Genomic DNA, 21,201 nt, shown 5'->3' with positions numbered 1-21,201 from the left:
TTACTTTCTGGGTACGTTCTGGGTAATTGGAGGGGGGAAAAGACAAATTATAATATCACGAAACATGTTTCCAGGGGAAGATGTGTAAGAGTAAACAGTCACTAAAAGCATAGACACATTCCCTATTAAATTCTTTATAGCAATCCGTTAGAGGGCAGTGCCCCCTGTTGGTCATAACAGTAAACTGCAAAGATCTCATCAACAACCAATTCTGTTTGAGTCAAGTTCATATTCTACAGCCAGATTAGATATATTAACATAGATGTAAAGGGTGAATGTGCTGCATAACAAATAAAAACCTAGACTTGAGTCCTTTTTGTGAGTGGATGGAGACGTGACTTGTACCAGAGCAGTGACTGGAAACTTAATTAAGTCTTTGTAATTTAGTTATAACAGAGCAAAGAGGGGCAGAGCTAAGCTGGGCGGTCTAAAACTAGTCCTGTCAGGAAGAGCATAAAATGTGATTTCCCCTGATCCAGATCATGAGCTCACACACACACACACACAAACAGTAATGTTCCTTTCACTCAGTCATTTAATGCAGCTGATGTATCCAGTAACTAACTCTTTGTTACACTCTTGCAAAAATAAAAATAAAAAAATATGTAGGCCTACCTGCTTTCCTCATGAAAATCTAAAATAAACACACCCTTCTTGTGGTCAGATGGTTATCACCCATTGCTTAGATTTACAGTACAAGGCCATGCATAGGCAAAAAAAAATTCCAAAATTCATCTCCTGTCAATTGCAGCAACAAACCATGCTAGACAGGGTAAGAGATTAAGTCATGCCTGCTAATCCTCACAAGCTGTGATCTATGCAGGAGAAGCTCTGGCTCTATTGCTGCACCGCTCCTTGATTTGAGAATATGGGCACCATTGGTATGATTTCTGAACCTCCGTGGTTGTTAGGTTTCATATTAACTAGAACGTAGCCTCTAACGTCTTCCTCAAAAGGATTCCCTGCACAGCTTGCTTATCTGCCTGAGCTGAATCTCTGTCTGATTATATTAGTAGAAACAGTAGGCCTGTGTTTGTTGTAGCCATTGGGTTCTCACTCTTTACAAGCAGTGTAAGTAGACACCCACCATGAGAGGTTGAAGACTGAAGAACCCCATTTCTTCCATTAATACAAGTGAATTGTTTTGTGGAAACTGAGGAAACCAGTGTGTGTATACATGGTATAGTGACACATGCACAGTTAAAGACAGTGTATTGACTAACATTCAGTATAGTATGTATGTGAAGAATGTGAAATAAAACAGAATACAAAACCATTCTTTTGCCATTTTTAGTAATCAAACAATAATTCATTTTAACATTTTCTTTTACACAAAGCGCCAATAGCTATTAAGAAAAGTTGTGAACATTTTTAGAGTAGACTGTTAGTTTAGCGTGTACACTCAAACTAAAGCTTGCTAACCATTAGTAAACTAAAGGAAAGCTAGTACTGCCTTGCAAGATCAGGGACCGTCTACTTCCTGACACTAAACTATTTCATCGAGGCTTCCAGTTCTCGGTTTAATACAAAGAAGCGCTGTTTTCCAATCTGTTTATATATTTGTACAGACCGTGGTCTATATCGATCCGACATAATGTTATACTTCAAATGTTTAGTTAGAAACCCACACGGGAAAGGTTACGGTCCAGCAATTACGCTGATCCAGTACAAACACATTGGCCTAGCTAGTTAGCAGATGGCTAACGCTAGCAATATCTGTAGCTAACTAACGTTAGATGTACTTCTTGGTTTACTTTGTAGCGCATTGGCTATAGCTCTATTTATAAAATGGATAATAATGGGTTATTTTGTATTAACTTAGTTAGCTATCTTGGCTTGACGCTTATACCGTCACAGTGTGGCGTTTAGCTACCGTTATATTGGACCTGACTATAAACTTGCTACTTGCTTTATAATACCGTCGTGCTCCAACTATAAGTTTATTGTGGTTGTAACATTAGTGCGTATGGCTTCACACTTTATGAATTAATACAGTGTTTAGTTTGGGAGCGACACAACGTTAGCCAACTAGCTTATCCTTAGCTGTTAACACTGCACAACAGTGTAAATCTAAGACTGCACATCAGAACATGGGTTGCGTAGAAATACTCAAATGATCTACACCACTCCGTCCACTGGTAGCAGGATTATTGAGCAAGTGTAAGATCGCCTGACCCACCCTTAAACAACGAGGGGCTCGGAGATGTGCTAGTTGCGGAATCTTGACAATAAATGTCGTTTGTTTACGCTGATATCAGAGTTCCCGAGCCCCTAATGCCCCACAACGTATCACTCCGCACGAAACACAGGATATTCATACTGAAACATTTAATGATCCAACTCGCACCAAAACGACGTGTTTTCAAGCCACTAATCATACAAAACAATTGCATTTGAAAATGATCAGTATTTACTAATTTTCTTGTGTGAACAGTCAACGCGGACTAGTTTCCGTTAAAGGTTGTCTTCATGTTGCTTCAAATACAGGAAGGGTTTCATTGTATTATTAGTTCGGCGTTAGACTATGTGGTCAGCAACTATAAAAAAAAGCCCTATAGATTTACGTTAATAATATGATATTTGTTCCAGTTATAATATTATGTAATTCAAACGTATATAATTTAACTTGTATTTCGTAACTTTTATCAATGTCCCCTTCAACTGTAGATAGTAGCGCCCATAAAATGCCCCGGACTGCTTTCTTGGTGTGTATTCCGTACTTTTGATTGACTATTGGACTGCCCAATCAGAAAATACGTAAAGCTTAGCAACAGCAAAGTTACCCTCTTGTCCAATCAACAAAGAGAGGGATGGGCTGCAGCGTGCTCAAGATTCTACCATTTGATTGGTCGATATGCTCGTCGGTTATGGTGAATTTGTGGACTATGTAGTTTGTTGAGGAGGACACCGACAGTGCTTCCCTGAAACTAAAACCCCATGTCCCACAAACCAACGGGCGTTACAAACAGCTGCATGCGCACGGCTAGAGGCGGAGCTGCTATATAAAAGCGAGCTCCCTCTTCTTGAGTAGCACACTGGACATTGTTGTTACGGTGAAACGTCGTCTCCGGCTCAGCGCTAGCTCTGACAGCATCGAAACAGTTAATGGTAGATAGCGACAGTTGCTCTGACAAACCCTTGGAGGAGTAACAAGTGTTTATGGTTCAGAAGTTTACTTTTAACTTGCGAGTTTGTTTTAAAACGTAAAAACTTGAACTTTATGTAGGGATTTCGACTCAATCTGGAATACGTATATATATATCTTTTTTGTTTAATTTGAGTTTAACGAACTTTGAAGAAAAGTTTTGAGAGCATGAACGTGATCTAAAATCCGCTAAAGCGGAGCCTTCAGAGCGGAACATCATGATGACAGAGCCAATGGAGCAGACCCATCACCTGAAAACTTCAGGCAGCCCATCAGGTGGGAGCAGTGGGGACGCGTTGGAGCATCTCCCAGCCAGAAACCGTGGTGGACCAGAGAACGGCAACAGGGGGCGACAGAGAGACCAGAAGCGACATCAGCGGGCGGAGGACTGTGGGGGTATCAACACAGACAAGTTATGGCAAATGAAAGGCGAACAGAGGGAGGTGTGCCCTGCCTTCGCAGCCGGAAACGAGCTCATAAAGTGCCCGATTGCAAATCAGCCTAACCAGAAAGCCGACGGTAACCATATTGCACAGGGGAAAAACGGCGAAGACCGACCACTGGAGGAAACTTTACACCAGGTGCAAGAGGATAGTCACATCGACTCCGACACTGGTTTTGATGCGCGTCTGGGCAAGAAGAGACACAGGCGCAGGACATCCAGGAAGAAGCGCAACTGGAAACCTTATTGCCAACTTTCTTGGGACGAGAGGAAAGCCCTGGAGGAGAAAGAGACGGCCAGGGCTTCACGGGTGAGGGAGGAGATGTTCGCCAAAGGACTTCCAGTGGCCCCCTACAACACCACCCAGTTCCTGATGGACGAGCACGACCGAGAGGAGCCTGACCTCAACACCGAGACCGGGGTCAGGCGGCCCTCAGGGGTCGGTAACCGCATGGAGGACACGGGCAGCGAGGAGGACCTCTGCGACAACAACAACGAGGAGGAGGACAATGATGAAGGCAGCGGAGGAGGTAGCGATGGGATCGGGAGACCCGGGAACGCAGGTGGGGAGTTTCTCCAGAGAGACTTTTCCGAGACCTACGAGATGTACCATGTCGAGAGCCTGCAGAATATGACCAAGCAGGAGCTGGTCCAGGAGTACCTGGAGCTGGAGAAGTGCATGTCCCGGCTGGAGGAGGAGAACAACCGGCTGAGGCGCGCCGTGGAGCCCGGGGGTCTGACCGCGGAGAGCTCCCTGGTCCGTCTCAGAGAGCTGGAGAGGGAACTGGAGAGACTGAGGGCCCAAAACACGGAGCTCCTTCTGCAGAACCAGCCGAGCAATGACAGGGGGCAAGTCGCTACCAATTAAAGGACACAATTCAAGTGGGGGAAAGCCCCCTTTAAAAAAAGGTAAACATGGGACTGCTACATTTTTTAAAAAACAAATTGTTTTGTGTAATCAGTTTGTCATTTGGACAATGAGTCCTTGCATTGCAATGCAATACGTTTCTTTTCAATTTGAACTGTAAGGGTGTCCTGTTCAATTTTTATTTTCAAGAAGAAATGTAAATATTTCAAAATATTCTTTTTATAAAGAGAATGTATTTGACAACACGAGAAATTTGTTTACGGGGTCAACTCTAAGGTATCCATATCCTATAATCCGTTTTTCAAATTTAAAATCAAACGTTTGTTGCATTCTCCCTCCCCCCCCCCCAAGAAGAAAAATGAATAACAAATTTCAGCTAATTGGATCAGCTTGTTAAGACTGTTTTTGCAGAATTAAATTCCAGAATTAATATTTTAACAGTTGTGTGTAAGTTCAAATAAAATGTTGAAATTCTGCTGTCACGTGTTGTAACGCCTTCTCCAAAACACAAGAAGCGGCTCATAATGCTGCAGCGTGGAACTGTATACTGTACGTCCCATTTGTCAGTAATACAAATAATCACAAAGCGTTTCTTGTGAGGATCCTGAAATGGGCCAGCCAGACATCAGTAGGCTCTGAAGAGAATAGACCGTAGCCGAGGGGGGAGGGGGTATGATGGACATGCTCTTTATGAAGGTTAACCCACTCTGGTTAATCTATTGAGGAGGATATTCAGCAAGAATACATGTTTAATGGGTTTATCCCCAAAAGTTATTCCACTCTAGAAACACATTTTGTTCACAGTAGTGCTGGTCATGTTAAAAAACAGACACATAATCTGCTGGAAATGTTATAAAATATTAATTAAAGCTCTATTTAGAGAATGGTAGATTCTCAGTTAACAGCTAAATGTCAAATTGCCTAAATATGAAACTATTGACTTCTTTTTGTTAAGTTATACAAAGCCTCAGTAGTTTAGATGAAGTTTCTTTGTACAGAGACAATCTGTGCCATTTGGCCCGGGGAGACCATCCGTGGCCTCCAGAGGGCGTCGTTCACCTTCTATTTGAAGTTGTCTGCTGCTGTAAAACAATAAGCTTCATCCTGTCTGTAAAAAAGCTGCAACATCCAACAATGTCCAAATATAACCACACGTGTGAACATTTTTTTTTAAACGTAGTTCTGTTTATTTACATCATATAACCTTGCTTTAAAGCGCACAGACATGAGGGAAATGGTTTCAGGGGGACAACCTTTAAGTCCAGTCATTTTTCATATTAGTTATACTCAAAAAGCAATTCCAAATGTACACAATACAATATGTTACATATTAAGATAGTATGTACAAAAAGATTTTAAAATACAACAATGAGACATTAGGTAAAAATCACATTTCAGACAACACAGAGTTTTTCTTTTTGATGAAGTCATGGGCCGTTTGTTCATCTGGAAGAAGTTAGATGTTGTCTGACGTGACCTAATGCCGGTGTAGGGTGGGACTTGTTAGGTGTACCATATTCACACACTGGATCACTAGGCAGAGAGAGAGTGGCTGAGAGAGTACTATGCCTCATCCCTCTTAGCAGCATTGGTAATAGCTGTTAATGCCTGTGTTAAAGGCAAAGAGAGTGCATAGACATGTCCTTGGCTTGAAGTGTGCCTATTTTTTTTTTTTTTTTTACAACAGCCTCTCAGTTAGAGACGCTTGAATTAAACGTACACATCTTTGGGTCAGTGCCTTAGTTATCCCATCAACCACAGGCGAGGAGGGCGGAGACCCAGAAACAACATTAAGAAACGGAAAGAGAAGAACCGACCATGGCACTGCAGAACAAAATCACATTCCAGAAATCAGGCACTTGTAGAAAAAAAATCTTGAGGTACGACAACTTATATAACTAATATAACTCATGATTTATTATTATTTTTCACCAGGTTATTTGGTCAGATGAAAACAAGTCTCATGACTTTGGAAGTTGCACCTCCTGTCTGTGTTAATTTGTGAAGTGAAATCAAAACGAGAGATGAAAAACAATAGATTTCCTCTGTATTTGTTTCCTCTAATGTACCATTTCCCCAGTCAGGGAGGATTTATTAGATCCTGACCTTATGGAAAACTCCTCCTCATGTAACCCCAAGGTAATAAACGTGCAGACAGATGAACCCTCGGCGGGGATCTGATGAAAACACAAAGATGTGTTTGTGTGTGCTACATAATATTTTAACAGTCTTTTAAACACTGCGAGGCTCCTCTTTGGCTCCTCTTTTACAAGAAGGAACATACTTCGTCTTAATCTGCTAAATATGAGCAGATCTGCGGCATTGTCAGTAATCCCAAACATGAATAACAAAACAAATGAGGTCAGCCATCACAGTGTGGCGCTGAGCTGCCTGCAAACTGCCCAAAATAATAATAATAATTACCAGATTTCTTCTCTTGGTGCATGTAGTTGCTAAATGGTTTGTGTAAATGTTGATGCAACATTGTTGGAAGAATAATCACCAAAGAAACTTATTTCTAAGGTTAGATCTCGTGAGTTAAAGGTTTTCTGCACAGTGCTTAGAATCCGAGAGAAAGGCCATCTATGAGAAAATAAGGAACAGGTTTAGTCATGTTTATCTTGTCTCCTGTGAACAGGTACACCCAAGAGGTGAAATCACAATAAAAGTACTTTTTTTTACTTTAATACAAAATATATATAATATATATATTGAATATAAAACAAAAAAGAATATATAAAGGGAAACATTTCAAGTAACATCTTGAAAGAAATAACTGTGCACTTGTGTGCACTTTTGTAAACCATAAAAAAGGAACTAAAAAAGTAAAAACAAATATCATAACATCATATTTATATTTACAAGGTTAACTTAACAAGGCTTTGTACAAATGTTACAAAAGTTGCTCAACACAAACACCTGCACGCTCAGACATGATCACAAATATTGTTGCGCAAACACACGCACACACACATGCACACACACACACACACACAAACAAACATTAACAAGGAGGGAGACGACTGTATTGTGTGTGTCTGTAACCTACTGGGTCTAGTGTAGAGTATTACAGTGTCTGTGGTCTGGGGAGGAACACATTAGGAAGACTGATCCCTTGAAATGGTTTTAAACTGACCAATAACTTCTGCGTGTGAGGCTGACTGTCTCTTCTGGCCCTCTGAAGTAGGTCCGGGGAAATTTAGTAATAGTTACCATTAAACCTTGCTTTATTAAGAAGCATTCTCTCAAAAAGAGAAGATGGGAAAACAATGCTCTGTTATTAGTCAAATGAGAATTCTTGGCTGTAACATTAAATTGCGATGAGGTCTGTTTGTGTCTCTGTCCTGTTTCTGTATTATGTCTATAAAAGCACACATATAGGAAAATAAAAGAAAACGCTTTGGCAACAATGGAATGCTCCTTGCCATGCAAACGGGGCTCATCGAAAAGAAAAGAGTGGGCTGCTCTTAAAAACCTGGTCATAGGTACGCTGTGTTGCACCTGGCAACTAACCATGACTCTGTTTACACTGCTGCCGGTCTACTGACCTGCAGGGAGTGAGCGGCTCAGCATAGACACCCCCCCCCCCCTTACAGAAGCCTCTTTTTCTTGGAGTGAAGTGTGGGGTCAGCTGGCAAGGCTCACAGGTACTGGTGGAATCTGGAGGTGGGAGCTTGACGTGTAGCCGGTCCTTGGTCGAGCCCGTCTGCATCCCGAGGCAGCCCTCGTGTTTTGACCTGGTTTTGAGTGTTAGCGGAAAGGGGGAACTCACTGACAGTCAATGGGGGTCTCTTCTCAGAGATCTCAGTTGGAGAGGCCACCACGGTGTGTCTGCGCCAGGCCCGTCTCTTCCTCCGTGTCTCGGGTGACAGCGGCTTTCGCAGTCCGACAATGCGCAGGTCGTCGGCCGAGCCCATCAGACGAGCGCGGACCTGCTCCGCCAGAGACCTGCCACTGGGGCCGGTTGGGGTGAAGGAGGCGGCCTCACTGGGTGGCAGGGAGGGCTTGGTCCGGGCCAGGCGCAGGCTCTCCTGGCTGCTGCACGAGGAGGGGTTGGTTCTGGAGGTGTCCCTCCTCACTCTGGGTGCAGCATCCGACCCAGAACGAGCCCTGTCAGCCTCTGCCGTGGGCCCAGACAGCTCCAACAGGTCCAGGGAGCGAGTCTTGACCTTCTCTGACTTCAGCTTCTTCCTGGCCAGAGTGTCGCACTGGATCAGCTTGTGCGAGTTGAAGGAAGGCCGCGAATGCAGTTTGTGAGTAGTGGAGGAGGAGGAGAAGGAGGAGGACGAGGGTGTGGTGGACCGTGCCCCTCCTTCACTCCTGTCCGCAGAGTCCGGTGTGGGTGTGAGCGCTGTGGGCGGGGCGAGCAGGTTTGTGGGTGTGAGAACGGGGGGTTTGTAGTGTGTGTAGAGGAAACTTCGTGGGGCCGCTGCCGGTTGCGTGTTCACAGGTGTTGTTGGGTGTTTATCAGGTCTCTCCTGGGTGAGGGAGCGTGAGGCGAAGCCGCTCTCATTGTCCGTCTCGCTCACCAGCTCGCTGTGCTCGTCATCAGCATCATCCACCCTCCCCTCGGACCCCAGGCTACGCCCTAATGTGGAGAGGGTGGAGTAACCAGAAACAATAGAGCGAGCATCCTCTGTAGCTCTCCACGGCGGCCCCTTCACCACCGCCCGCGCCTCCTCCTCCTCGTGCAACAACATGGCTGCCTGCCTTCCTCCTGCCTCCTCTTCCTTTTTACAGCGCGGCCTACTGGGAACAACCGCCAACACCTCCACATCTACCTCCTCTTTCGCTCCGCTTTCTACAACTTCCTCATCTCCCTCCTCCTCTTCTTCTTCTTCATCGTCGTCCTCTCCCTCTGCTCGAGGAGCAGTGTCTCCAACAGGCGACTCTGCCTCCTCTTCCTCCTCTGCCCCTAAATGTCCAGCTTTAATTGGCTCGTGCTCTGAGTCGTCGTCGGTGCTGCTGCCCACCAGGCGGCCATTGTGGCGCTTCCTGCGTTTGCGGCCCGTTACAGCTGACATGATGGACAGAGTCAGGAAGTCCTTGGGTGTGAGGTCTCTCTTTGATCCCCACGACCCCTGAAAATGGAGACAAATGTACTTGTGACCCTATCATACATTCATTTTTTATTACCAGCATTCTATTTTAGTGTATTTGGAACTACTGCTTTCTGACAATATCTGGGTGTATGGGTGGTATAACAACAACCAGAGTAACGTTGTACTATAAAAAGAGATGTTACCTTTGATTTAGCTGAGTCACTGTTGGTTGAGTCTGGGGAATAGAGAGTAAACACATCAGTGGGTCAGAACCATTGAAGTTAACAAAAGGCCAGAACAGTCATGGTGGAGGACACAGAGGCAGTTGGTGTGATCATCAGGAGAAATCCACAATAACTCACAGACAAACTGCTTCTGCAGGCTGCACTTCTCTCTACATGTTAAACTTTAATGTTACAGCAGTGTGTTTTCCATTAGCTGTAAACACCCGCAGTGACATCAGACATGCAGTTTTTTTGTTGTCTACTTCCTGATTAAAAAATCACTAATAATTACAACAGAAATTCCCTCTACTCAACATCCTCTGTGCCCTCGGACCTTGACGGACCTCAGCAGAAAGACACTGATTTACACACGTCGGGGAAGCAGGGTTTTGGTGTAGGAAAACACGGCACACACAGATGACATCACTGAAAAACACTGATGACATCGATCCGTGAAGGAAGCGTGGAGAGGCGTCAAGGCAGTCAAGAGTGTCAAAAGAAACACGTTTCCCTCGCATACACACCGATGCGGGATACAAGTTACGTTTTTCTTATTCACAAAGTGAATGAATCAAAATCGTTGGTGTTCAAATGGTTCATGATTGAAATGTAAACAACAGTAAAAATAGGAATCCAGTTTATTTTTTTTGCTGGTTCAGATGGGGGCTTTGCTTTATACCCTTTATCTTAGTTAGTCTTCTCTAAAAAAACGCAGCTTAGCTCATGAATCACTAGTGTTGTTGATGTTACGCTCCCTCCCACTCAGCCTTTCAGAGTAAAATAAAGCAACTTGCCAATCAGATATTGGTACACTTTAGGGCCAGCTATCTAAAAAAAAGACTTATTCGTATATTGGCTCAATTAAAAAATGTTTTGATTAACTTATTTTGGGAAGGTCACCTGTGATAGAAAATCCAAGGAGGAGGGGTGAAAATGTACTGAGCCTCACACAAATGAATCAGATTAAAAGAAATGCATCTCTGATGTCATTAAGGCTCTGAAATGGCGCAACCTAGAGTCCCTTTGGAGCTAACAGTGGGCTTGGGAGCATGATGATTGACTGAAATTGCCCGCGGGATGAGTGGAGCGCAGTGCTCGGCAGCAAGACCACTAGTGAGGGAGTTGTCTCTCAGTGACAGACCACAGTTTACACTTAGAGAGCATCCAGTCAGCCGTTAATTCATTAGTCACACTAGGGTGACACGTTCTTACTGAGACCTCCGTCTGACACTGAGAGGGAGACGCCGATTTAAGGAGGGTAATGGAGAACATGAAGACACAAACCATCACCAACAGTCTCGCTCTCGCCCACGCAAACACACATTATTTCACTTTTGCAATATGATTGGTTACACACACACACACACACACACACACACACACACACACACACACACACACACACACAGCCAGGGGAGTTCCCATCCTACCGCAGTGGCTGCTCCACAGGCTCAGCTAAGAGAAGGAAATGCAGAAATGTACAGAGAAAGTGAAAGATGAGCAACATTAAGGGGAAAAAAAGAGGTCAGCAGAAAGGAGAGAAGTGTAGACACGCTATCAAACACAGAAACACTCCGAGTGCTAACGGATGCAAGACTTTCATTTCTTCTGCTGCGTTCCAGTTCTGTTGGAAAGGAGGGAATTCTGGCTCTAAACTGGGACAAACTTCCAAGGATGAATCTCAATCAATCGAGGAATCTGACATCATGCCACATCAACTTGAGATTATTATATAATTATTTTCAAACTCTTTAAAAAAAAAAGAGCTGTATTTTACGTACTTTACATTCAGAGATTCTTCTAATTTTCATTGGAACAGGATTCATTTATACTTTTACTTTAAACGTACTTTTCCCCGTGAATTAAGACTCAATTCTGAGCTGTTTTTTCCCCTCAGTCCACTGGAGCACACAGATTGTAATTATGACACACCAGTGGGGAATTTCTTTCTTTCAGCTTTAAATGGAAAGCAGCATTCATTTTGGGTTGCCGGTTACAGCTACCCAATTTCCTATTGGTCAGCTTGGTCAAAGCTAGCAGCGATTGGCTGAGAGCAGTGCGCAGCGTGCTCACCTGACGCCTCCCCGAGCAAAGCGGTCCTGCCGATGTTGGACAGCAGGTGGTCGATGTTGGGGGCGGGCTGCATGTCCTCCGTGTCCACCGGCGTCTGGATGGAAGAGACAAAAAAAAAAACATTCAGTCACACAACAAAAGGCTTTACTGTGACTTTAGTGGCATTAAAAATTAGATACAGCTTTCAAACATATGTCTAGATGTACCTTGCAAACAACTTAGGGACTTATTGGTTTTATAAAACAACACACATGTCTACAAAAGTCATTAAATCTTAGATTCAAAACTTTTTCTTCAAACTTGAAAAAAATATCCATAATTGCGGGTGTTTCAAGGAGAAATGTTATTGTTTAGGGACTTTTTTGGAATTATTGTCACCATCTTTAAACAACGCAAAATAATTTGCATCACTAGAATCCATAAAATTACACTTGGGTTTGTGGTTTGTTATGCAACAAATAATATTTTATAACTTGTTACACTGTGTTCAAATGATGATTGTGAGCTGTTACACCGATTATTTCACACCAACTTGAAAAGACGGTCACACTACTTCCAGGTCTTAAGAGCTACTGTACATCCTCCCCTGCATCTTTAAATGATTGTCTTTGTAGTACATTAGGATTTTCAATGTGTAAGTCTAAAGAAACCGTACAGGACACATACCTTTTCATCCTTGTCTTGCCCTTCAGTGAAAAACCAGTTGCACTACAAGAACGACAGAGTAAGAAATATTTAGCATAAAAATGATAATGAGTAATTTGTGTGTGTGTGTGTGTGTGTGTGTGTGTGTGTGTGTGTGTGTGTGTGTGTGTGTGTCATTTCTCACATGTTGGATGAGGGTCTCAATTATCTTGTAGCGGTCCGGCATGTGTGTGACCATATCTTTCATGTTGTCCTCTGACGTCCGAACCAGAGTCGGCCCGAACACCAGAGCCAGGTTACGGGGCTCCATCTACACAAAGACAATAGATATTAACACGGAGGACATCCCAGTTATACATTTTAATTACATTTACATACTCTCGTTCACCCACTTTGTTTTTATCTGCGCTGTCGGCCACTGTCTTCAAGTGAACAACTAGGAACTTCAGTGTGTGGTAATAATAATCTGGGAGGTCTCGGATCTGCCAAAGAGAAACAAGAGGATTACCAATACTTATAAACCTGCTGAACCTGTTAAACTTCCTTACACACACACACACACACACACACACACACACACACACACACACACACACACACACACACACACACACGCATTCTGTTCAAATAATATGAACATATACGTACCAGTTTCTTCATTGTTTTTAGTCTATCTGATGCACTTTCCATCCGATTGGCGTCAATGAAGTCGTTGTACTTGTCTGTAAAGATATTACAAATATTAAAATACATGGAATGGTTGGATGTGAATGCATGGCAGTGTAATATGTGTGTGGATGGCTTGTTTGGACTCACCGTTGGTGAAAAGTGGCTCTGGAAGTTTCCTGAAGAAGGATTTGAGTAAACTGCTGACAACATTGAGGTCTTGCCACTTCTGTGGACCACAAGAAAAACAGAGAGGAGTCAGCAAACGTCAATTTTTCTCTCTGAAGTGGCCGTGCTTTAGGTAAAGACACAGGTGAATCTGTTGTTCCTCACCTCCTCCGCAGGGTTGATGTCGACGCCCTTGTTGAGCTGATCCTGAAGCATTGACACCATGGCGTTGTTCCCGGGGACTCTGTAGATTCCCGTGTACTCCAGACCCATGTCTTCTACCAGACCGCAGCAGATCTCCACGATCAACGGGATGAACTGAGATGGACACAGACAGAGTTTATTAAACAGATAAAACCTTCAGTAGTGGTACTTTTATTGCATTCAGGTATGACAGATGATATTGAGACTTACCTTGTTATTTACTCCTGGCTGACAATCCTCCAACCTCACACCGAAAGCTTTTGGCCCGGCCTTCTTTGTCTTCTTCATGATGTTGATTCCCCACGGAGACTTTGGAGGGCTGCTCTCATCTAAAGACAGGTGCAACAAAAAACTTCAGACTTCCCTGCTTGACCCAGAGCCTCAGTATTTGCCTCCGGGTTCCCCCAGTCTTTGTATTAAAAGGCTCTCATGAAAAAAAGGCAGTTAAATATTCCTAAATCTGCAGTGATATTGCTCAATTAGATTGCTTGTATGTACCAATTGCGATTGAAGAAATTGTGACTCCGCTTATATCTATGGATAAGAGATATCTAACATGCAGATTTTAAGTTAAAATGTTTTTCTAGAAGAGTGTTCAAGAATTCCAAATAGCCCAATTCAAACAGTAATATTGCAATATTGAAAATAGATATTACAGTGGTTGTTGTTTTTTTTGTTTTGTTTTTTAGCGTTCGTTTTCTAGCGAGTCCGTTCTGCCAGGGTGTGTTTGATTTGTTTCCCCTGACACTGACCTTTGCCGTCTGATTTGGGGGAGCGTGGCGCCCCCGCAGCATTGTCCGTCTTGGCGAGCATGAAGGGAGGCTTCATGCGGGACATCCTGGGAGAGGAGTCGGGCTTGCTGCCTGTTGGACTGCAGAGGGAGACAGAGAGACGGGTTTAATTTAAGTCATGTCAGTCACAGCAACAGACGAGTGCAGTGTTAAAGGCAGCCTCATTATGTTCAATTTACAATCTATTATCAAGCGACTTACCTCTGTTTCCTGTAATCATTCAGCTTCTTATTGATGAGGGCCTGTCTGGAGAAGCCCAGCTCCTGCAACAAACAGACACACCTACGTTATAACTACACACTACAGGGACAGTCACAGAGGAGGTTAGAGTCTGACAGGCGTTCCCTCTGACCTCGCTGTCTGTCTTGCTGTTCTCTCTGATGACCTTTATCCAGTCCAGCATGTCCTCCCGGTCCTCCGCCTGCAGCAGGTACTCGCAGAAGTCCTGGGTGGTTAGCCTTAGTGCGTGCTTTCGTTTGGTCTCACTGTACGCGATGTCCACCAGGCAGCCCCGGATGCTGATTGGCTGCTCGTCCTCTGCCGCACATCCGATCGTGGCCCCGCGGAGCACCGCCTCCCTCTTGTCCTTATAGAGGAACAGCGAATGGGAGCGAAGCACTGAAAAGACTCGCTTCCACGGACGCATGCCGCTGCCCACCTTCTGTGAAGGAGAGGTGAGATGTGAGGCTTTGCTTGCTTTACACGCTTTTCTGCCTTAGGTTATTCTTGTAATCAAGCCTGGTGTGCCCACCTTGCCCTTCTCTGTGAGGATTTGTTTATAGTGCAGCCATCCTTCTCGCCGTACGTCGCTGTAAGTGATGTTTCCGAGCTCTGAGGTGGAGTGGCGTTTAGATCGAACCTCCTCTGCTGTCCCGAGGTTTTCCAAAGACTGAAACACAAACAGAGAAACGTTCATTAGTTGATGCTCTTTGTTTCCTTGAGACCTGGAAAAGTAATTAAACCTGACTTTTATCCATTTTTTCAGTATGGCAATCGAAAGGTACGATAACAAAGACACCCATTTCTGATAATGTATAAAAACAAAAACAAAAAAAGATTACAAAACAGATATATCTTTATCTTTCATGCCAAAATAAGTTATCATATTGTTTTTTGCTGAGGCGTTGAGTCAACATTACGTTCATTTTTAAGGCAAAAACCTTATTTATTATTGTTTAGTGACCCTCTCTCCACAGTGCCATCTTTTACTATTAGTTTAAGACTCTTGACATCAAAATTGATTCCTAACAGCTTTCATAAAGCTGACACAGGCAGAAGATGACTTAAGTAGCACCATTGTTTAGATTCAACTTGGAAGCACCTTGACTGCAAAAATGAAAATAACATTTACACTTTTTAGTTTAGTTAAGAAATATCTATTGATAAGAGATGTTGAGTAGACACAGAAACTACGTTGGTTGAGGTTTAACACAATATTAATGTGTGTTCAATTGTGAGAAGTGTCCTGAGAGGGTTAAACAGAGGTTATGTGATGAAGTTATCTTGGTGTAACTGGCCTAAACATTTTTAAATATGAATGTAAGGAATGCCCTACGAGTGCACTGGTGGGTGGAGCTGTCTTGTCTATGTGTCTTTGTCTTATGTGGTTATTTTTTCATAATCATATGTGTTCAAATTATATTGTTTATGTTTAGTACGTGTCTAATAATTCCCTATTCTGTATCGTTTATGATGCTTGTAATGTGCATATTCATTATTGCATTGTCTATTTAAGAGAGTTGTACGGACCTCAGGAATAATAGCTCCTAAATAAACACACAAACACATGTTTCGATGTGCAGAAATGATCCGAGGCACAGACAGAACAAAGATGAACACATGGGACTGGAAGAGGTAGATTTCTGACACGTAAAAGTTCAATTTATAAGCAATAAGACACACCCTGGCTTAATGCAATACACGCTGCCACAGCTTCACTTGGTCTGGTACGACCACAGGCTCATGGTTGCTAATTTTAGCAAACGTTCGTCACTGAGTCAGTTGACTAACTTTATAATCTTCTGTAGTAGTGCTGCTTTTACACTACATTTGAGCATGTCACACGTAAACAATTCCACCATTTTATGACTAAAGTAAAAGCAAAAGTAATTGTGGTTCTAAATTTCCTGTGAAGAGGAAGTGAAGTGAGATTTTGTGTACCATCATTGTGTAACTCACTTTGACCTCACTCAAAACATCAGGAAGATTTTACATTCATTCAAGGGCTTTTACAATTGTGATTTAAAATGGCCACCGTCTGCGTGAAAGTCTTTATATTAATTTTTTATTCTTTAATTTGTTAAGCAAAAGCCAGTTAACTGCCTGTAAGTAGATGTAAGTTTGTTAAATGTGTCTATTAAGCTGCAGTGTGTCTTATTTTTGCTTATGATTTGATTTTCTGAAAAAATTACATGAATGATAGAGTAGTCGACCTGATTGGGCACAAGTAAAGTAGTGAGTCAGAAGGACGGGATTTATGAAAAATAAAATAATAAGAAAATGGTTCAGATGATAAAAAGTTAGAGGAATCTAAGGTAACAAACTCACCCCGTCTGTGAAGAAACTCTTTACTCTCTTTGGTAGCCTCCTGTGTAATACAACAACACACCTGAGTTACAATGTTAAAAATGTCTGCCTGCACACGCATATTAATTGATGCTGCTTTGAACCCAGTCGTCTCAGTTTGAAGGGTACTCACGAGAAGACTCGGCCTTCCTCTCTGAACGTGTTGAGACCTTCGTCGCATGACTTGGAGCGCTCGGTGGTGATCGCTAGAAGATAGGAGGAACGGCGACCGGATTTAATACTGCCTGCTCGATGAGAGGATGAATGAGCAGAGAGAGAAAGAGAAACAAAGACAAAGAGACAGAGAGAAAGACAGAATGTAGATGTAATGCCAATCACCAGAGTGGAAGGTGTTGGATTAGGAGAGGTGGTAGTGTGGGAGGAAGCAAGAAGAGGTGGTGGAGGAGGACGAGGTCGGGGGTTTGAGTGACACGGTTAGGGTGGACGGTGGGAAGAAGAGCTGGAGCGGTGGGTTTGTATAAATTAACTCTGGTAACTTTTCTCACCACTGGCATGCTGCATGCAGGTGTCACCTCTGTAAACACAGACTGACATGCATTTGTTTAAAGAAACCTATCATGCACGTCTAAGTTTGTCCAATTTTACTGAAACACACAGACTTCTTTGGGCTTTGTGCACAGCGGGAATACTACCATACACATTCTGAGCAAACATGTTTCTACGATATTGTCTTTGTTTTGAACATTCAATGCAGGAATCTGGCATGCAAAAAATTTTGCGACACTGCTAAAAAAAAAACGTCTTTGCAGGGATTTATATCTGTTACGGAGCCTCAAAGTGCAACCTGTTTCCAATTTAAAAATCATCCAGTGTCAGTGTCAAAACTGCATGATTGACCAAACTACTGTACTATAATCATGAACACATACACTTAATTCTGGAGATTTTTCAAAGAATTTGATTAAAATTAGAAACTGGTTGAAAATTCCTCAACTTCAGTTGAGGAAACAAGACTGTTAAGACTCAGTAATAGGCAAAAATAGTAATACATATGATGAACAAGAAGGGTTTGGAAATGTCATGCTTCCTCAATCCCTTTTTAAATTAAAATAAGGGATCATTTACATCGCAAGTAGACACTAGAAATAGTTTTCGGCTGCATGCAGTGGGGAGAAAGGGGAAGGAGGGGGCACTCACTGCAGTCGTGTGAGAAGAGCCTAGTGAGGGGGAAGGTGAAGGTGGGGAAGGCGGGGCTGGTGACCACAGCGGGCGCCGAATTCATGCCGCTGGACACCACGGAGGACGCCGGCACGTGGCGAGCGCGCAAATCAGCGCCGGGGCTGGTGGGCTCATCTGTGGGAGGGCGGAGGGAAGGAGGCGAGGCAAGAGGAGAGAAGAAGGAGAGGGGGATAGGGTTAGGTGTTAGAGGAAAAAGGTCAGAAGGGAAAAAAGTAAAAGGGGTTAGATCAGGAGAACGTGTGAAAGACGAGAGGGTTTTAAGGGAGAGGAAAAGCGAGGAACGGCAGGGTTGCTGTCAGAGATACTAAACAAGACATTTCTTTTCTTTAAATCGTAGGCAAACAAAAACCTTAAACAAATACCCCAGGGATTTCTAGATCACAAACGCAACAATATGCGCTCATTTACAAATCCACTAAAAAAGCGGAATGATGTAAAAGCCATGCAACTGTCTGAGGGAAGAAACAAAAATCCAACCCAAATAAGCAAATAGTTTAGATATAATGCAGTACCTGTGTCTCCTGTTGCCATAGGAAGAGCTATTCATCTGTTAATAGTGGGGGTTTTGTAACAGAGATTTAGTGGCTCCAGGTTTCAGTTCTTGAAATAAAATCTACCATTGTGTTTGATCTGATACATGTAAGGATACATACAAGAGTATATGTGCCAATCCAAGGACAGAAAAAGACAATTGGGAATCATTCAACGTAGATATTTTAGAGCTTGTTTTTATGCCAAAATTGAAGCTTCAGTGTTCAAGAGGACAAAAGCCACAAAGCAGTTTTATAGCTCTCACAGGCAACAAGTCTTGAATAGTTTCAGCATATGCAAAGGGATACGAAACTGCAACACACACACACACTCACATACACTCACACTTCCTGACTATCACACACGTTTGGTGACCGGCCCAATATTTGCATGCAAGTGAGGAAAATCTGAATTTGCCAGGGACATTTTAAACTCTTCGGACTGGATTGCTGCAAGGCTTCAGTGTATTCTCTGTGGAAACTACAGCCTCTGCAGACTGGAGGGAGTCAGTCTGAGATCCACCCCCCACAGACCACCACAAAGCCTTCCCTAAATTCTTGCTATGGCTTCATGTCAGTCCTTCTCCGATTCCCTTTTTTCTTAACTCTCTGTCCCTACAACGTCCTGCTATCATCCCTCATCCTTCACTTTTACCTCTTTTCTTTCTGTCTCTCGTTCCCTCTGGCGGTCTTCCATCCACCACCCTCGCTATTCTATTCTTCACTCCTGTGCACACTAGAGTCCGACATCAGGCGGAAAACATTTCCAATCTGGGATGAGGAATCTGCCTGTTTACAGCGCTGCCCAGAAATAGCCCGGCTGTGGGTTTAACAAAGGCCGTCATTAACAGGCAGCCAGAGAGGGAGCACAGAGCCACGAGACAGAGATGGACCAGCAGAGGGGAGCAACATACTGTCTGCAGGACGCTCTGCCCAAACCCAACAGGAGCTCCGGTAGAGCTCAGCATTCAGGGAATATGTGAGGAAGATAGGTGAAGAAAGAAGAGAGAGCAAGAGTAAAAAAACATTTAGTTAGAGAAGAAAGAATATAAGAGACAGACAAGGAACTTGTAATAACCTTAAAAGACACCTACATACATGCTGTTACTGTGAAAATACACAATATCTCCAGGTTTGGTGATTTTTGCACTAGGTTAAGTGTGGAGTAAAATATCCCGCCTTTTAAAATCCATTCAAACCTCATTACCAAGCATGTAGCAAGGCTGTCTGTGCATACTAGAGTTAGAATTTAGATAGCATCACCAAAATCATACTTTCCCTATACCCTAATTTGAGAAATATAAACATGTTTTTAAATTAAATGTAGTACAACTGGACCAAATGAAACAGCATACAATTGGCAAGGTTATGGTTTGTATGTGTATGTGTAAGTGTGACTGAAAGAAAGAAGAAAGAAGCAACTAACAAATATTTTCATGAGAAATTATTCTGCTGATTATTTTCTCCATTAATTGATTCACTGCTTGGTCAATAGAATCTCGATAAATCCCAATTTGCTGAAAGCCCAAGGTGACCACTTTAAACTGCAAATTTTGTCCAACCAACAGTCCAAAACCCTCAGATATTCAGTTTATTATTATGTAAGGCAAAAACAAGCTGCAAATCCACAAGATATTTACCATATTTGCTTAAAAATGACATAAACAGTGAATTGATTATTGGTTGATCAATTTATGGATTCATCAGCTAATTGTTTGTGCTTTATAAACAAAACTATAAATCTGACCCAGCATAAGATGGCAACGGTTGGTACTGTCTCTATACTTGGTGCTGCTGTGGCTTTGTGGTCAGTAGGAAAAATAGACAAGTGTCAAACAGAGAGAAGAAAACCAGGAATCTAAAAGACGAGAGGCCTTCTGAAAGCAGGACCGAAGCCAGTACAGCAGGTCTCGGTCCTGGTCTGTTGTGTCCAGGATCCAGCTAGTAAAGATAGTCATAGACTGAACCCCCAACCACACAGACACATAAACCTCTTCATCTTCCAGAGCAGCACAATAGCAGCATTGAGGGCGGGAGCTGAGAGTCTGGGCCCCTACTGTTCCCCACAAGGACCACCACAAAATCCTCCTGGTGTTTTACAGCTTAGATTCATGTTGAAAGACTCCAAGTGGGTACAGAGTAAAATACTGCATATGTGGACATAGATTCATGTTGAAAGACTCCAAGTGGGTACAGAGTAAAATACTGCATATGTGGACATGACTGTACTTGTTTTATTCACATTATATGAGCTGTGAATATACAACATTTTCTATTTATCTCTATACTAGACGTCATAAAAACATATTTGTCCTCAGACACAGCCTGCCTTTGTGCTAACTACCTCACATACATCCATGCTTTGCAGACAGCGGGCTATTCAATTGCGTGTTTCCAAACAGGCCCAGATCATATCAGCATCTCTTTTAGAGAGATAAAGACATGGAGAAAGACAGAGAAGAGAAAAGCTATTTCTTGTCTATGGGGAGAAACTAGCCTAGTTTCAGTTTATGGCCATTAAACGTGTCCCGGCCTGCAGCTCTGACTGCCCGGTTTCGTTTGATTCAGCTAAAGGTACGAGGCAAGAATGTGCTCTTACAGATGGACTGAGAGAGAGGCAGAGCGGTGCCTCCTGTTT

At 43.0% G+C, this 21,201-nt stretch overlaps 2 protein-coding genes across 12 annotated transcripts in view; one reads left to right on the top strand and one right to left on the bottom strand.

Moving 5' to 3' along the window:
• Positions 1-3,017: 3,017 nt before the first annotated feature.
• hexim1 (HEXIM P-TEFb complex subunit 1) lies at positions 3,018-4,930 on the top strand. Its single transcript, XM_034894847.1, has one exon. It carries the CDS (start codon positions 3,364-3,366, stop codon positions 4,453-4,455), a length of 1,092 nt encoding a protein of 363 aa, XP_034750738.1. The 5' UTR covers positions 3,018-3,363; the 3' UTR covers positions 4,456-4,930.
• A 1,186-nt stretch (positions 4,931-6,116) lies between these two features.
• The window catches only part of arhgap23a (Rho GTPase activating protein 23a), a 64,432-nt gene continuing 49,347 nt past the window's right edge, over positions 6,117-21,201 (bottom strand). For 8 of the 11 annotated variants that reach the window (XM_034894741.1, XM_034894737.1, XM_034894738.1 and 5 more), the window contains 17 exons: positions 17,992-18,147; positions 16,967-17,078; positions 16,816-16,855; positions 15,020-15,157; positions 14,621-14,929; positions 14,470-14,531; positions 14,230-14,348; positions 13,688-13,806; positions 13,439-13,591; positions 13,256-13,334; positions 13,088-13,161; positions 12,832-12,921; positions 12,624-12,749; positions 12,461-12,502; positions 11,795-11,888; positions 9,701-9,732; positions 6,117-9,536 (listed from right to left, as the gene is read on the bottom strand). In XM_034894741.1, coding sequence (XP_034750632.1) covers positions 8,097-9,536; positions 9,701-9,732; positions 11,795-11,888; positions 12,461-12,502; positions 12,624-12,749; positions 12,832-12,921; positions 13,088-13,161; positions 13,256-13,334; positions 13,439-13,591; positions 13,688-13,806; positions 14,230-14,348; positions 14,470-14,531; positions 14,621-14,929; positions 15,020-15,157; positions 16,816-16,855; positions 16,967-17,078; positions 17,992-18,147 — 3,185 coding nt within the window. In that variant the 3' untranslated portion in view covers positions 6,117-8,096. The remainder of the gene's footprint in view (positions 9,537-9,700; positions 9,733-11,794; positions 11,889-12,460; positions 12,503-12,623; positions 12,750-12,831; positions 12,922-13,087; positions 13,162-13,255; positions 13,335-13,438; positions 13,592-13,687; positions 13,807-14,229; positions 14,349-14,469; positions 14,532-14,620; positions 14,930-15,019; positions 15,158-16,815; positions 16,856-16,966; positions 17,079-17,991; positions 18,148-21,201) is intronic. The other 3 variants (XM_034894735.1, XM_034894736.1, XM_034894739.1) reach the window with 3 other exon arrangements.

This window comes from Etheostoma cragini, chromosome 15, assembly GCF_013103735.1.
Source record: "Etheostoma cragini isolate CJK2018 chromosome 15, CSU_Ecrag_1.0, whole genome shotgun sequence".
Taxonomy (NCBI): Eukaryota; Metazoa; Chordata; class Actinopteri; order Perciformes; family Percidae; genus Etheostoma; species Etheostoma cragini.
This window is presented reverse-complemented; position numbering and strand designations above follow the sequence as displayed.

Coding starts and splice junctions, on each gene's coding strand:
- hexim1 (XM_034894847.1), top strand. CDS start 3,364: ATGATGACAGAGCCAATGGAGCAGACCCATCACCTGAAAACTTCAGGC.